Source organism: Argentina silus (genome assembly GCF_951799395.1).
Source record: "Argentina silus genome assembly, chromosome: 16".
In the NCBI taxonomy this organism is placed as follows: domain Eukaryota; kingdom Metazoa; phylum Chordata; class Actinopteri; order Argentiniformes; family Argentinidae; genus Argentina; species Argentina silus.
The window spans coordinates 7,908,328-7,925,007 of NC_139670.1; the positions used below are offsets into that span (position 1 = coordinate 7,908,328).

The 16,680-nt window shown below is 43.1% G+C and overlaps 3 protein-coding genes across 3 annotated transcripts; 1 reads left to right on the forward strand and 2 right to left on the reverse strand.

Moving 5' to 3' along the window:
• Positions 1–1,261: 1,261 nt before the first annotated feature.
• pdap1a (pdgfa associated protein 1a) lies at positions 1,262–4,570 on the reverse strand. The gene is made up of 6 exons (XM_083688035.1): positions 4,421–4,570; positions 3,775–3,857; positions 3,565–3,636; positions 3,166–3,290; positions 2,775–2,926; positions 1,262–2,634 (listed from the first exon to the last, which is right to left on the reverse strand). Exons 1-6 carry the CDS (start codon positions 4,431–4,433, stop codon positions 2,600–2,602), a joined length of 480 nt encoding a protein of 159 aa, XP_083544161.1. The 5' UTR covers positions 4,434–4,570; the 3' UTR covers positions 1,262–2,599.
• Positions 4,571–7,012: 2,442 nt separating this feature from the next.
• cby1 (chibby 1, beta catenin antagonist) lies at positions 7,013–8,673 on the reverse strand. The gene is made up of 5 exons (XM_083687427.1): positions 8,588–8,673; positions 8,255–8,356; positions 8,068–8,173; positions 7,738–7,850; positions 7,013–7,422 (listed from the first exon to the last, which is right to left on the reverse strand). Exons 2-5 carry the CDS (start codon positions 8,330–8,332, stop codon positions 7,342–7,344), a joined length of 378 nt encoding a protein of 125 aa, XP_083543553.1. The 5' UTR covers positions 8,333–8,356; positions 8,588–8,673; the 3' UTR covers positions 7,013–7,341.
• Positions 8,674–10,540: 1,867 nt separating this feature from the next.
• Positions 10,541–15,930, forward strand: plbd1b (phospholipase B domain containing 1b; the record flags this gene model as incomplete). Its single annotated transcript, XM_083686951.1, has 9 exons — positions 10,541–10,624; positions 10,845–10,986; positions 11,323–11,469; positions 11,765–11,909; positions 12,494–12,694; positions 14,516–14,656; positions 14,816–15,001; positions 15,204–15,310; positions 15,754–15,930. The coding sequence occupies exons 1-9, from the start codon at positions 10,545–10,547 to the stop codon at positions 15,928–15,930; spliced, it is 1,326 nt and encodes a 441-aa protein (XP_083543077.1). The 5' UTR covers positions 10,541–10,544.
• Positions 15,931–16,680: the final 750 nt, after the last annotated feature.

Genomic DNA, 16,680 nt, shown 5'->3' on the forward strand with positions numbered 1-16,680 from the left:
ATCAGTAGTAGAAATGGGGGGGGGGGGGGGGGGTTCCAGGAGTGAACTTGTTTGTGTTAAAATACTTTAATTTCAGCATTCAATTTGTCACCTTGAATTAATTCCATTTTCACCACTGCTGACAATGATGTCCTTTGATCACTTGAGAAGACACTGTAGACACCTCTCTGACAGCGGGCTACTAATATGGAGCAGTCTGACATCTTGTGGCTTCTGTTCCTGCTTCTGTCCACACACCAAAAGGACCAGGATGTGAGTAAGACAAAAGGGGAAACTAGCATTTTTATCAAATGAAGCCGTGGCCAAAACTTCTCTTACGGGTAAAATGATTGAAGTAGACACAATACCTGTTGTTAAAGCAAGCTGCTGCATCACGGCCTTCCAGACTGATATTATAGCTTAGACACACCACTAGATACATACAGTGCATTCAGAAAGTATTCGGATATTTTTCCTTGAGATATCCTATCTCAAGGATGATCAATGGAAACAGGATGCACCTGAGCTCAATTTTGAGTGTCATAGCAAAGGGTCTGAATGCATATGTAAATGTGATATTTCAAAACGAAAATTTCTGTTTTGGCTTTGTCATTATGGGGTATTGTGTGTAGATCGATGAGGGATAAAATGAATTTAATCCATTTTACAATAAGGCTGTAACATAACAAAATGTGGAAAAAGTTAAGGGGTCTGAATACTTTCTGAATGTACTGTGTAAGCTAAATGCTATTATAAAACCACGCTAATCACCATCTTCAACAGCACAAAAGTAATTCATGTATGATAGACATGCGCTTATGAAGTGCTGCAGCCTGGTGGTGATGGTGAGAGTGCACAGGTAAGGCATAATCATCATGTGATGAGTGCCTTTGTGATCACTTGAAATAGGCAATAACTGAAGCCAGTCAATTCATTGCATTTTTCCCCCAGTTGGTGTTTTTCTGCAGAAGGATAAACTAAACTGAGCTGCGTTACAGTAACACCCGTCCTTGTGTGTCATACATCTCAGCACCAGAGCCGTCAAGCAATGGAGTCAGCACTTCCTTACTCCACATCAGCTGTTGTAACCAAAGCAGTGCCTTTGTCCAGGTGCTTAAAGCCCAGTGGCAACTCCACCACAGTGAGCCTAACGTGGTCTACCATCAACTAAGGGCAACTTCTACAGTGTAAGTAACATTCACATCAATGAAAGTACTGAATCTCTGTGACATACAAATTGGACAATTCAGACAAAAACACATACACACAATGGATATTCATTTATCTATTAATGTATTTATTTCTATACAGCAAATGAATTCAAATACAGACAAATCAAACAATTACCGACCAATCCTTTCAGTCCTGGAGAGTCCTTTACGAACATTAAAACACTTCTGTATATACTGTATGTTTCAAGAGAATAATGAGTTCTTTCAGCCCCCCTGTTAAGAGAATATTGCTTTCCTGTTCAAGGCATTTCAGGTTCCACTGTCGTGCTATAGCATAGCATGTTCATGACTACCAGAAACACAGACAGTGAATTGGTCCTGTAAACTATCAAAGGCAACAAAATTGTGGTCGCTTATCAAGAGAAACAAGTGACCCCATAAGAAACAGCCATAATGGTGAAACAAACTGCAAGAGGCCCCCGGCAATGCTTTTTCTGCAATGACCTGTGTAACTAACATCAGACCAGGCAGTTTATGTGAAATATAACAATGCGTATTCAGCCCTTTTGACCAACAGATCTCCTTTCTGACCTGCTGATATCATGCCGTCAGGTGGTTGCTAATTGCCAATCAAGTCTAAGGGAAAATCGGCCCAATTGCTACTGCGTTTTTAGAACTGAGCAGCCAATCAGCAATTAGAAGCTGTAAGAGCCAGGTGTGAAGACACGAGAGCACTATGAACATGTCTGGGCCATAACATTGGGTACAAAATGTGAAGTGTAGAAACTGAACACCTAAATATAAGTAGTGGCACAAAGTCGAATTCCTTGCCGTGCGCATGCTCTGAAACACTGCCTATGGGATCTCTCTCTTCCCATGACTTTCCTTAGGACCCGGAGGCCTTTGAGCCATCTGATTGGGAATGAAGACACAGTTGGTGGAGACAAAGGCCAGAACAGAAAAGTACATATAGATGTCCTGAATAATGCAGACCTTATTAGTGTTCCTCCATCACACCATCTCTTCCTGAATAACCTTATTAAAACAGGTCAGATGAAGGAAAAGTAATAAAACCCTCCTCATCCACCATCCAACCCTTTCCATTCATAAGTAAACTGTGTTAAAATGTAAAAAACAAAGAATGAAACTCCAGCAGCTTTAGAATTAGAACCCAGAGTAGGAGTGAGGAGGGAGACACTACAACGCCTGTGATTGTGACATCACAGATTGAGAAACCAACAGGCACCCAAAGTGTCCCTTCTTCCCCCCCACCCCTTTCCTGTCTCCACCAAAACACCTGGCTCACATTCCCCTCATCTAAGAAGGGCAGGAGCCCAAGCACACCCCTGAGCTGACACCCATCATATTGGTCCCCTCCCCTCCCTCCAGTCCTCCCTCTCCATCCTCCCCAGAACTTTTTCCAGGCTCAGTCCTCGGGAGGAGGAGGACTAGCGCTTGGACTTGGACTCATCGGTTTCTTTATCTGGAAAAAAGAAAGAAAAGAAAGAGAAAAAAAACAGGACAATCTTAATGTGGCATGTAAAGAATACAAGTATAAACTGTATTAGCCAATTGGACTATAACATTGATGTAATATAACAGTACTAAAGTATGAAGCATTACCTTTTTTCAGCTCATCTCTCTTCTTGGCAGCATCCTCCCTCTGCTTCTTGATGATGGCCAGCCTGGCAAGGTCAGCCTTCGCCTGATCAGTCTTCCCCTCCAGGTGCAGCTTCATGTAGCGCTCCTTGGCTTTCTGTTTCTCTATCTCCTCCCTGAAAGATAGAGAGGAATATGTTTTGATATCACTTACTTTTCATTTGTATGTCTGAGCAATATTTACATTTGTAATTCATGGCAATAAAGCTCAATTTAATTGAGAGAACATTTTAACAAAAGGAGGAGAAAGACAGGCACAGATTATACTAATTTATGATTCTCAGATAAAACTGCTTTCAATAATAATTTCTGGGAATATTCTGACTTTTGAGAGGAGACCATGTGAGATACCCACCTCTCTCTGCGTGACAACTCCTTGGGTGCGTTGACATCTAGCTCTGTCACCTTCTTACTCTTCTGCGATATACGGTTTGGATTCTCGATCTCAATCAGTCCCTCAACTCCACTCTTCTTCTTATTCTAAAAACAAAGAAAATACTTCAGTACGTCAAACAGAGCTCAATCACAACTGGAGCAGTCAACTTGGAGCAAGACAGAGACCATTAAGTGATATAAATAGCAATTAGTACAAAGTAAGTTACCCTACATTTCACCCTGTTTTGAAGATCAGAACTTCCAGAAAGTGTCTCACACAGCTCACTTCAAAACTAAGATTTAAGTGCCTGTGCTGCATCCAACCTCTAATGAACTACAATAAAAAGGTCTGCAGAGACAATAAGACATTCTTACTTACATCATAGTCTTCATCACTGCTGCTGTCAGATTCAGATCCTGATGCCTCCTTCTCCACTCCGCCATTTGCCTCCTGTCACACACAAGCAAAGCACCTGTTATCTTCACATTCAAGCCACCCCATCAGTTTGAAGTACATTTCTTCTACCTCAGTGGATATTGGTGAATGTTATACTATGGAGATAATAACTAGGTGTAGAACCATTCTCACCAACTCTCTTTGTGCCTTCATTTGTCGGTCGATTTCTTCAGGGTTGCTGAACTGCTTGCCTCGGCCCTTGTGACCCTTTTTACCTGAAACACAAAGTGAGGCAGCTTTAATGTGGGCGACCAAAAAGAAACTGAGATGAGTCACACATGACGTTCACTGCGGCGTGGATATACAGTCACATATGCAATCAGCATGACAAAGTGGAAATGGTCACGTCTGAGGTTCTTCGCCATCTAAAATTAAAAAGGATTATGGCAAAATAGTTGTCAACACATGTCCCTATTGACAGAGAGTCAGAAAACGTTAGTCAACAACAATGACGCTGTCATAAAACTGAAATGATGAAATCCGCCGGGTGCACATGGTAATGGTATGCTAGGTTAGGGTAGCTTCTAGCTGGACAGTTAGTCAGACACCTAAAATAGCTAGCTAGCTAGCTTGGCTAACTGATATATTACGCATCTAGTTATAACTATCGCTGGAATATTTCAGCTAGCTCATACTATTTCAAAGAAAACATGTTACGTTAGTTAACCTAGCTAGCTAGCTTGCGAGCTACTTTCTGACTCTTTAGCTTACTAAGCTAGTTACTAGAGTTGCTAACGCGATACTACGATTAGACAAAACAACAGTGTTTGACACTCACCGCCTCTTGGCATGTTTAGGATAGAGCTTGAACGAAAAAAAATATAAAAAATAAATAGGTTCACTGTTTATCCAGTAAAACAGGAGGTTTTGTTTTATCTTGGTAAAGAACAGGCCCTCGCGACTCCCGCTGCCAAGCAAGCAAGCGCAATCCTTCCTGTGAGTGAAAAGGGCGGCGCAGTGATGCACAACTCAACCAATGGCTAAATTGACATATTGACGGGCGTGTAAACAGACCGTTTATATAAGCAAAATACATGTACAGGGCGGACTGAATGTGAAAATGACCAATAAAAATACAGCCGTAATTACCTTATGTGGCGGTATTTTTTTAAGTGGCATGAACTATCATGATGCTTAGGAAACCTTCTTTATGTTGAAGCAAGTCAGTCAAAACTACTATTAATTCTCTCTGTATGAGGCTATTTTAGATGACTGAATTTGTCACTGACATGTGATTGGTCTGTACAGTCTCGTGCCAAGGCTGGATTATGGACCAGTGGGGCCAGTGCCCCGGGGCCTCGGACTGCCAGGGGGCTTCCAAGCCTCAGGCTGCGCACGGTGCGTGGCCCAAGACTTCCGAAGGAAGTTGAACGCCAGGGCCCTTAGTGCGCACAGTGCAAGCTGACCACTAGGCCCTTGGGTGCTTATAGTGTGAGCTAACTACTAGGGCCTCCCAGACCCCTCAGCGCTTACAATGTGAGGGCCCCCAGACCCCTTGGTGTTTAAAATGTGAGCTGACCACTAGGGCCCCTAGACCCCTGGGGCTTAAAGCGTGATCTGACCACTAGGGCCCCTGACTCGCCAAACAATAGCAGATGAGATTCGGGATGCCAAATATTTTTCAATAACTGTTGACTCCACCCCAGACCTGTCACATGTGGACCAATTGACATTCATAATCCGGTTTGTTAACAGCAGTCGGAATGTGGTGGAGCGATTCCTGGGCTTTGAGCTAATTGAGAGCCACACTGGTAAAAGTTTAGCAGACTGTGTGACTTTGATGGTGGAGGGCCTTGGGTTGGACCTCTCAAACTGTAGAGGTCAGTCATATGACAATGCAAGCAACGTGTCAGGAAAATACAATGGGCTACAAGTCCACCTGAAACAAAAAAAAACTCTGATAGAATATGTGCCTTGCGCAGCGCATTCACTTAACTTAGTTGGCGTTAACGCCTTAGATGGCAGTAGCCCAGAGGCTGACGAGTTTAGTCCTGAAAACACTCCATCCCAACCCTGTCATGCCTTTCCTGCTCCTTCCTCACTCCTCCCTCTCTATCACCCCATGTCTCACCTGCAGATGGGGCTCCAATGAGCATGGCCACAGCTTCTATTCCACAGCACAAGCCCCTGAGGACGGGAGAAACTGCCTGTGCCTACAATACCCATGAACACCAGACCCTGGTAGTTGGTGCTGCGGGCTGAGCAGACATCCATTAGGCTGTTGAAGAACAAGGCCAAGCTGAAGAGGTAGGCTATTTTGGGCCTGATCCACATCAGCTCAGCCACAACACCGCAGGTGGGCCTCGCAAATACGTCTGCAAAGCCTATGATGCATAGCAGAAAGGCAGCCTCACGGTCAGGAACGCCCTGGGGGTATTTTAGTGGGTTATGTCTCAAATGTCAAAGGTAAAGTGGAAAAGGTCGTCAAGTCTGTACACACATACACACACACACACACACACACACACACACACACACACACACACACACACACACACACACACATACACACACACACACACACACATAAATCTTAAACATCAATTCCTAGTATCCATACAGAGTCAATAGGTCCTATCACTTGTCTTCTCCCTCAAAATGATCTCGCTATACACAGAATATGGGGTGCTGTACTTATTCGATAGACTGATGCAGCCTTCAGATTTTAATTGGAATCATTGCATTTGTTTGCAGTGACTTGGTGGGTTTATGAAAGCTAAACAGATTTAATTTGCCTGAGATTGTGGTTAATCTCAGTCTGAGAAGCCAGTTACTACAGAATTCTCGCTTACATTCATCTCTCTATTTATTTGATTGGTCAGCTTGATCCCCTCATTAAGTGTCAAAGTAAAACAGATCCAGGTGAATAAACTGCTGTGTGTTTAATTTTCATGGTGGAATCTGCCAATACTGAATCACAGAAACCCTATTTATTTAGTACTAAAGTAAATAAGGAATTTGATTAAAGTCCACAGGTTCACTGGCCATACAGACTTAAATCCAGGATCTGGTTTTATTATGTCTCTCTCAGGTCTTCATTGGTTCTCCATTCCTGAGAGCCACCTTCACAAAGCCCTTTGTATCCCTCTGCTGTGTAACCTCTCTCTCTCTCTCTCTCTCTCTCTCTCTCAAGGGTTTCACCTATTTGTAAGGACAAGCTGCCTATGTCCCACCTCCCACTCTTACAATTAATTAATCTGAAATTTATGGGAAGTGTTGTCCATTTTCATGCTAAAGTGTTGCACCAAACATCAACATTTGTTCTAATACCATAATCTGTTTTTTTAAGAGCATCAAGAACATACAATTAAACACAGGTTATAAACTGTGAACGTGTGCAATTGAAGAAAACAGTATCCTGAAGTTAATCCAAATATTTTAATAAAGTAAAAAAAGATATGAAAATGTAGAAATGCACTCAGCTGCCAAAAATCACTCACACAGATGTTTGACAGTTTTCAGTAACAGTTCACTGATATGATTGTAAGATTGCAGGAGTCAAAGACATGCACTTTCAGAGGGCACAGTAGTGTTTTAAACATTCACAAGTTCAATGATTTCATGTCTAGAAATGATAAATATAATTTTACAGTACATATACAATAGATCTCCATCCAGCATTACTGTCTCTTTATAATTCCCTTGTCAATCCGTTCCATACATGGAGTCATTGGAAACTCCTGTTAGGTTCCTTCTGCATCACTTTTTCCTCCGATGATGATTCTTCACCTCCTCCAGCTCCTTTTCCATCAGGTGAGACTCTGCCGTGGTTTCTGACAACTACAAGAGGAAAATGGAATCACATTTACCCTACTCCTTTGGCCTAGGAAGGAAGTCTCATATCCCGGGTCAATTACAAGGCTTTTGTATTCACCTAGTACAACTTAATGTAATAATAATAATCATACTGTGGCCCACAAAGTGGCCCCTGATCCGAGCATTGATTACTTTTTCTTATGATGACTGATGGATAGATGATTCACTTACTTAAACAAATGTATTTGTTGTAAGTCGCTTTGGATAAAGGTGTCTGCTAAATGCCATAAATGTAAATGTAAAGTAATACAATTATTCGCATACAGTTAATCAACTCACCATATCCAACAGGAGGTCAATCTTCAGCCTCAGTAGGTTGTTCTCCTCTTCAAGCTGTAGGTTCCTCTTTTTCAGTTTCTGCATCTCCTTTCCTGATATGTTCCCCCCTGACTCTGTGAAAATGTAAAGCAACACATGGAAAGGCGAGAATCAATAAACAAAATAAACACAGGTATTGTCATTGTAGAGTGAAATACATTTTCTGTTTAAGCTTTCTGAGATATGTTTTGGTAATCTGCAAACATGTAGAGTAATATTTGTAAAGTACTCAAAGGGCAAGCCCGAGTGGACCTCAATTCACTGTCCGAGATCTCCGCATCGGATGCCTACCTGCAACCCACTGCCCCTCTTCAAATTTCAAACTCTGACCCCCAATGCTCATCATGGGGGCTCCATACTCAAGACCCAGTTCTATTTCCCTCGTAGATCGATCCAACTAGAAGAAAACAACGAAAAAGTAGCTAACTACAAATCATTACAACGGAATTGTACAGTAAATCACTAGAAAGCAACTCACAGTGTGAAGATTGGATAGAGAGGCAGACTTGCGCGGTGGGGTCTTCTTCGGGCTGAAAGTGTTGCCAAATAGCGGCATCTTCGAGAGCGGTATAGATTTGATCTTTGAGAGACAGGGAGAGATACTGTGAGGATTAATTACCATTTCATAAGATGTTTGACTGTTATTCTCACCTGTCTAATTCAGTTGCTAGAGCCAGGGCAGATAACAACTGAGCTAGCTAGCTAGCAAGCCTAAAGATGTATGCCACAGTATTGAGTCAATTGATGGGGAAATATTGTCTATATAGCCACCTTGAGTGCAATGTAATTAAACATTCATGTTACGTGTTACCTCTGTTCAATTTAAAGTTCAAACTTGGTTTATATTCTTCGTGAATTTGCCAAACACTTCTGGTTCCCAGTTTGGGCTAATGTAGCTAGCCACACACTTGCGACAGTTCCATTATTTAGAGAAGAAAAAATAGGTAATACACGAAACTATAAAAGGACTTGAGTTAGATAATACTCAAATAATATTAGATTTTCCTTGCATGTTAATTTTAACGGAATACGTGTTGTTGGTAAATTGAACTACAAAGTTTGTTTTTTATCCATTCAAACATATATAATCTTGATAAATACCCCTACTGAAGAGACGGAGTGGGATAATCCATCGAGTTGAGCGGGTCACCATGGTGATAGCGTCGGAGAGCGCTTCTGTTGCAGGATTACTTTGTTTACTTTGCTAAGGTTCTTAACGCGTTTGCTCTCTTCTGAGACATTACTCGAAAATGAAGAGAATGTTGATGCTATGCAAATAAAACACAGTTAGCGTGGTCTAGAAATTGCATTTTTTGCCCCAAACATTGATGTCGTCCTCCTATGTTAGAGTTATAATGGCTAAACCCCGCCCCCTTCACAACAAGCCCCAGTGGCCTAATGGATAAGGCACTGGCCTCCTAAGCCAGGGATTGTGGGTTCGAGTCCCATCTGGGGTGGACATTTCTTTTGCGATAACTGTGTATAAAAGGCGTTGCAATTATAAATCATCGAAGTCATCGAAAAGATTAGCAATGGAATCCTTTCCAACACCGACATGAGCCAATAAGGGTGCTTCTAAACACTCGACCAATCCAGTTACAGTTTCCGCTAATTAGGCTACTATCCAGCCAGCCCGTAAACAATATTCACGTCAGTTTTTCAATTAAAGAGTTCATGCTACACGTTGTAATAGTTATAAATACGTGACTAGGATTTTACTGGAAATAAGCCATTATTGTAACTCAGCCATTTTCTATCAGCGTTTGTTTTGCAATTAATGGCTTTCATAGGGAATAAGAGATTAAGACCGTGCACTTGCATTTTAATTTTGTACGCTGTGGCTGCATTCTCCGTGCAAACTAACCGTAAGTAATTAACTCTTCAATATCATTGACCTTGCTTTCGTTATTCACATTTATAAAGAAACATTTTGAAAATTGAGTAATGTTGAAACCAAACGACAAACATGAGACGATCGGTGTGCAAAGTAGTCTGCGCTGCGCTGCTTTTGATTGACAGGACTGGCAGCTATAGGGTTGAACACTTTTGATAATTTTTTTGCCAATGGATTTGCTCATTTTGTTTCAGGATCTTAGTGACGCAGATACATATCCAAAGCATGTTCCTCCACTCATTAAGAAAGTCAGATTTATTTGTCTTCCCGTTTTATGTATAGTTTCAATTTTGATATACTGTATTTTCCCATATCTTTTGAAACTTAGTAAAATCAAATCAAACATTTCGATTTCACAATTTCAGAAAATAGCCTACAAATCAAAGGTAAAATTAAAATAGTACAACAAGAGATCATGATTCTATGAATTGCAGACAAGAAACAACAATTTAAACCAAACATTAAGCTGAGTGCACACAGACAAGACTACGTGATGTATTATATAATGTGTGTTATTCAACTCCTATCCTCTTATGGTAGAGATCCAAGAGGCCACTGTGTACTGGGATGCTGCCCAGAAGAGTGTGATTCTGAGGGAGGGGGTGCTGGAGAAGGAGGGGGATGCCTATGGCTATTTCAACGACACTCTCACCCTCACGGGCTGGGGGGTGTTGGAGATACGGGCAGGGTACGGGGAGAGCACAGAGAGCGACGAGACCACCTACTTCTTGGCCGGCTATCTAGAAGGGTACTTAAGCGCAGAGTGAGTGGTTTATCGTCAGTGCCGCAATCATTGTGCTTGTTTGATATAGAGTGAGTGGTAACTTTAAAAAAAATGAGGCAACACTGAACTTGCTCTCTCTCCATCAGGCAGATGCTTAGCCACTATTCCAACATGTATCCCCAGGTGATTAAGGATGAGAAGGTTCTTGAGCCCTTGAAAGACTTTATGAGGTATGATTCCTCCCTCTCAAACAGCTTATATCACATAGCACAATAACTTCCAGCATCCGGGAGACAGCTCTGTAATTCTATTATGTGACAATGAGAATGTGAGAATTTTATCTTAACTAGTAGGTTGATTAAGACCATATTCAGATCCAAGTAAGTTTCTGCATAGCCTCAGGTGGTAAACATAATACGACCTACTAACATCTACCTGAGCACCCTACAGTAAGCAGGACTTGTGGACCAGGGAGCAGGTGAAGCTGAGGAGAAACAGCGACCCGCTGTGGCTATATGTAGGACTGATCCTGGCTCAGCTGGACGGGCTTCAGGCTGGGGCTGCACACTGGGCCAAGGGCAGACAGACAGAGGTGTAGGTGTGTGTGTGTGTGTGTGTGTGTGTGTGTGTGTGTGTGTGTGTGTGTGTGTGTGTGTGTGTGTGTGTGTGTGTGTGTGTGTGTGTGTGTGTGTGTGTGTGTGTGTGTGTGTGTGTGTGTGTGTGTGTGTGTGTGTGTGTGTGTGTGTGTGTGTGTGCATACAGATGTGCATGCTGTAGTGCTGCTCTTTCTCTTCTGTTTTATTGGGCATCAGCTTTTCAATTGATCCACAGTGATCTCACCTTGACAAACATGGGCTCATAAACAAAAACATTTCCCAGTCCTTTATGCTAAATCTCAATATCTGCTCTACCTCTCTCCACCTCCTAGCCTCTATCAGTGTTTGCAGTGCAGTTTCTCAATGGGGTTGGAGACCTGCTGGATCTCATCCCAGCACTAGTACTACGCGCCAACTCCTCCCGGGGCCCCGACCCATTCAGGATGCCTGGAATGGGCCACTGCTCTGCACTTATAAAGGTTGGAGGTCAAATGAATTAGGCTTTGATTGTACCAAGTATTTGCTTTTGCCCCACATGTGCAAGAGTATTATTATGGGGTGTTGTGTCCCCATACTGTATGCTCCATAACTACTAAAGATACTCAGCCAGCCTATATACAAATAATGTCGAAACACAATGCTATTTCATTAGACATTTATTTATTATCAAACTGTCCCTCCTACGTTCTACTCCAAGAGGGCCTGAATACCCTGAAAATAATGGTTCTGTGATGCAATGTCATTCATGCCTTCCTCTGTCTCTGTCTCTCTCAGATGTTGCCAGGCTTTGAGAACCTGCTGTTTGCACATTCCAGCTGGTACACCTACGCTGCCACCATGCGTATCTATAAGCACTGGGACTTCAGGCTGAGAGACACACAAGCCGCCACGGGCAAGATGTCCTTCAGCAGCTACCCTGGTAGAGGAAAATGAAACATTAGCATACTGTAACTGAAACCAAGCAGTCTTGAATTGCTATTGTTGAATCTACTGAGACTCCCCCAGTCTTGAAAAAGAGGAACTTTCGTATATAGCCACAACAGAGGAATGATGAAATGTATTCTGTGTGTATGATGAAATGTAGAGCATAGTTCCTCATTTTCAGAAGTCAGAAGTGGTGACGTGATTTGACAACCTCCCTGCCATAAAAATCCCCTGGCAGGCCCCATTACCATTAAAACAGAAGTGGTTTAAATAGTGCTATTACATTATCTCTTAATGCAGAAGCCTACTACATTTAAAAGGGCTATATTATACACTTTGGTGTCAGTGATGATACATCACCCCCAACCCCCCATATATTCCCTCCTCCCATGTGATATGCTGGGCTAAGGGCCAGTAGTTTTTCCTGCCCACGTGAACTGACCAAAAAACTCTGGGTGGGCAGGAATAACTCTTAACCCTATGGTGCTAGGGCTAGTGTACGCCCACCACCCAAGCACTCGTATACCTCCCCCCTCCCCTCCGTATGCTTTTCTCTGAGCCCCTCCTCTCTGTGCGCAGGCTTCCTGATGTCCTTGGATGACTTCTACCTCCTGGGCAGTGGGCTTCTGATGACACAGACCACCAACAACGTGTTCAACACCTCCCTGTTCAGCCTAGTGACGCCTCACAGCCTGCTGGCCTGGCAGAGGGTACGACTGGCCAACACGCTGGCACACAGTGGCGAACAGTGGGCACAGATCTTCGCCCAGTACAACTCTGGTGAGGCATGGCATGGGCATCTTTGGAGAAGTGCTCTGTGTGGGTGCTGTGATATTGCTGTATCGTGGGCCGCTATAACCGCAGGCCTTATTTTGGACACCCCAGATATACAGTAAATAGTTTTGTTGCAATTGTCCGACTTACAGCCATGTGGATGGATACATCTACAATACATGTCATGCACAGAATGAATGTATGAATTGCCAGAAAGTATAGGCTGGTATATTAAAGTATATGTCGTAAAATTACTAAGCTATATAATGCATAGCATTATGAGAATGGAATGTTCTGTTGATGTTCTCTCCATGAGGAGCCCACTAGACACAGTGTTGCTAAGGAGGAACAGTACAGCTGTTTTAGCAGCTCCGTCTTTTTTAGTTATTTATAATAGTTTATAGTAGTTTTTATACTATTTGTTAAAACCAACATCGAAATTTAACCAAAATAACCATGGACACTAAACTTTTATTTACTTTTTCACCATTTTACTACTCATGGGGACTGTTTTTGATCGTGTTGGATGATGGCGTTGGCTCAGCCAGCAATGGTTGTCGAGGAGTGGCCCACTGAGGAAATAAGGAGATGGCATCGGGGTAGCAGAGCGGGGGTGAAGCGACGGATGAAGAAAAGGAGATATAAACCGTATCTTCCTTCTATCATCATGGGCAACGTGAGATCTCTGGGCAATAAGATGGAGGAGCTTACGGTACTGTCGAGAGGACAGAGGGAATACTGTGAATGCCGTCTTATGTGTTTTAGCTACAGGAGGCTATGCCTGATGCAAACACCACCATCGAGGGCTTTCAGACAGTGCGGGTGGACAGGATTCACTGTCAGTGCAGCAAAAAGTGAGGCGGAGGAGTTGCTGTATTTGTCAACAACAGATGGTGCAATCCTGACCATATTCATGTGAAGGAAAGCGTCTGTAGTCCGGACATCAAACTTTTGGCTGTAGGACTTTGCCCATATTATTTGCCACGTGAGTTCTCACATGTTATTGTTGTGGTCGCATGTATCCCCCCCTCTGCTGACGAGGAGGCAAAGGAGGAGGAGGAGGACCAAACTGCTGGCCATCATGGACAATCCTTCCCATCCCCTACATGACACTGTGGCAGAGCAGAGAAGCTCCTTTAGCAACAGATGATTACAACCAGTGAAAACGAGTGCTATCGGAGAGAGAGTCAGGCTGGGGATGTTAAATCACACTGGACTGTTGTTACTGTATATAATGTTTCAGATGTCTTTTATTTTATTATTCTATTGTCACTTTATTTTGTTGTTGTTCTTGTTTGTGATGTGAGCTGCTGTAACGCCTTCATTTCCCCTCGGGGATCAATAAAGTATCTATCTCTCAGGAACCTACAATAACCAGTAGATGGTTGAAGGATGCCTATTTAGAATTCAATTCTATTGTTAATTCTACGCTAAATTCTACTGTGAGCTTGCGGTCTGCACACACTGTAGTGATTAGGTCCATACAATACTGTACATGTACCAGGGGAGGCTGGTGTAGGCAGAAATCGGAGGATGGGCTCATGGTAATATAGTGTTTGATACCATTCCTCATTCCATTCCATGCATTACCAGGAGCCTGTCCTCTGATTTCTACCTCCACCAGCCTCCCCTGTATGTACAATATGAGCCCCCTTGTAACATTTTGGTTCCCTAGCCCTGGTTTAACTAGTATGCCTTTTCTTTACAGTTTGGAACTTGAGTAATGATTGAATGTCAATAATCAGGAAATGTGTGATCTGTACAATACAATCAAATAATGCCATTTCACAATAATAAACAGTGTGCCTGGTTCTCCTGGCCTGTCAGGCACCTATAACAACCAGTACATGGTGTTGGACATGAGCAGGGTGACCCTGGGCCAGAGCATCAGGGAGGGGGCGCTGACAGTGGTGGAACAGATCCCTGGACTGGTGCTGCACTCAGACCAGACACAGGCCCTCCGACATGGTAAGGGGACCTCATTTGCATTTCATTTGTCCACAAGATTTCCACGTTCATTTTGCCATTGATAGCATTTTATTTATAACATTTGAAACCCATAATACATAAGGGAACATAATCCCTTGGTACTCTATGGCATTGTATTTGTCATCTTTACTGCAACAGGCTATTGGCCGTCCTACAACGTCCCCTTCCACCCAGACATCTACAACTTGAGTGGTTACGGGGTCATGTGGAAGAAGCACGGGGAGGACTTCTCCTATGACCTCTGCCCCAGAGCCAAGATCTTCCGCAGAGACCAGGCCAAGGTCTGTAACCTAGCCTCCTTGAAGCACATCATGAGATACAACAGTAAGTTCTGCCACATGGTTTTACATGGACTCATAGTCTGTGTATGCTATTCTTCTTGCCTTCTTGCCTAAATACCCCCCCCATCGCATCACCACTGTAGCCCTGCTTCAAGAGCTATGCACTAACCCTAACCCGCCCTGAAGCTCTCCTGCTGTTCACATCTGTAAATCTGGAATGAAATGCTGTTGAAATGTCATTCCAGACTACAGGAAGGACCCATATTCCAAGGGCCACCCATGTAAGACCATCTGCTGTCGTAACGACTTGAGGCTGAAGAGACCGCGTCCAGGAGGCTGCTATGACACCAAGGTCAGGGCTCATAATAAAAAGCGATCAGGTTAAAAAATAAATATAATAACCCATTCATTCACACACAGCATAACTATTTCAGAGGGAAAATGAGAACTCCAACGTTTGATATTTCCTTCTTTTCATATGCACATAAACCTCCTCCTACAGTAACTCTAGGCTGCATCTCAGTAATCTAAAGTGACTTCCTGTCCTTGTCTCTGTCCCTTCATCTGCGCTGATGTGAAAGGACATGTGAAACCACCTTAATAGCCATCCACTACATTTCTCTCACCAATCACATGTTTTCAGATCAATGCAGGTCAGTGCATTGCAATGAGCCCGTCTTCCAATTTCTACCTCCACCAGCCTCCACTGATGTAGACTGGAGAGAAGCAGGAGCCGCCTTAGACTATTGAGAGAGAGATGCACCCTCCTCAACTCCCTCTGTTGTTTTTGTACAGGTGACAGACTTCCACATGGCGCGTCAGTTTGTGGCGGAGGCTGTGAACGGGCCCACCACACAAGGGGGCCTCCGACCGTTCTCCTGGGGCCGCTTCAACAGCACCGCTCACCAGGGGCTGCCTCAGACCTACAACTTCAGCTTTGTCACCATGAAGCCCTCCCTTTACCTGCCTTGAGATAGGCCCGGGGTCTAATGTCAAGAGAGGGTCTGAAAGCAGAGGTGGTTGTGGTAGTGGTGCTGGTGAGGGAAAATGTTACTGGTATTTGTTTGTTCATTGGCATCCCCATTAGCTGTTTGTTTATAAATAGGCAACTGTAATTCTTCCTGGGTTCTCACAATACAGTAGGCTTCTTTGTGTTCTTTTCAGTGGTGCATGCTCCTTATTTAGTATTTGGCTCCATTGAGAGCTAATGACTTGGCACTAATAGCTAGTTTCACAGTACAGTAGCCTATACTCTATCAATTAGGACAAGGAACATCCTTGGGGCCAATTGTGACCCAATTAAAACCAGGCTTCAATGCTATTGTTAATGTTCTATGCCTGTGGTCTGTGCAGAGTTCAGTGATGAGAGCGCTTTTGTCCAGTGGTGACTGGTGATGGTGAATTGTTGTCTGTATATGATATTGTAATATGCTCAGGTTTGTGTGTGTGTGTGTGTGTCCTTGCATGTGTGTTTCACTTAAGAATCTCGAATATTTTGTGAACGAATTTAACTGAACACAATTCCACTGAAATTAAACTATTTGTTGTACAATATGCGTTTGACTATGCCTATTAATGTCATTGACAGTTCATCCCATATTTCAATTCAGCATAGCATGATTTGTATCAAACATTTATTTCACACATGCACTACAGTGAAACTACAATATCCAGTGTTCTAGGCGGTATCTCTCGGGAAGAACGCGAGGCGGAGCACGTCAC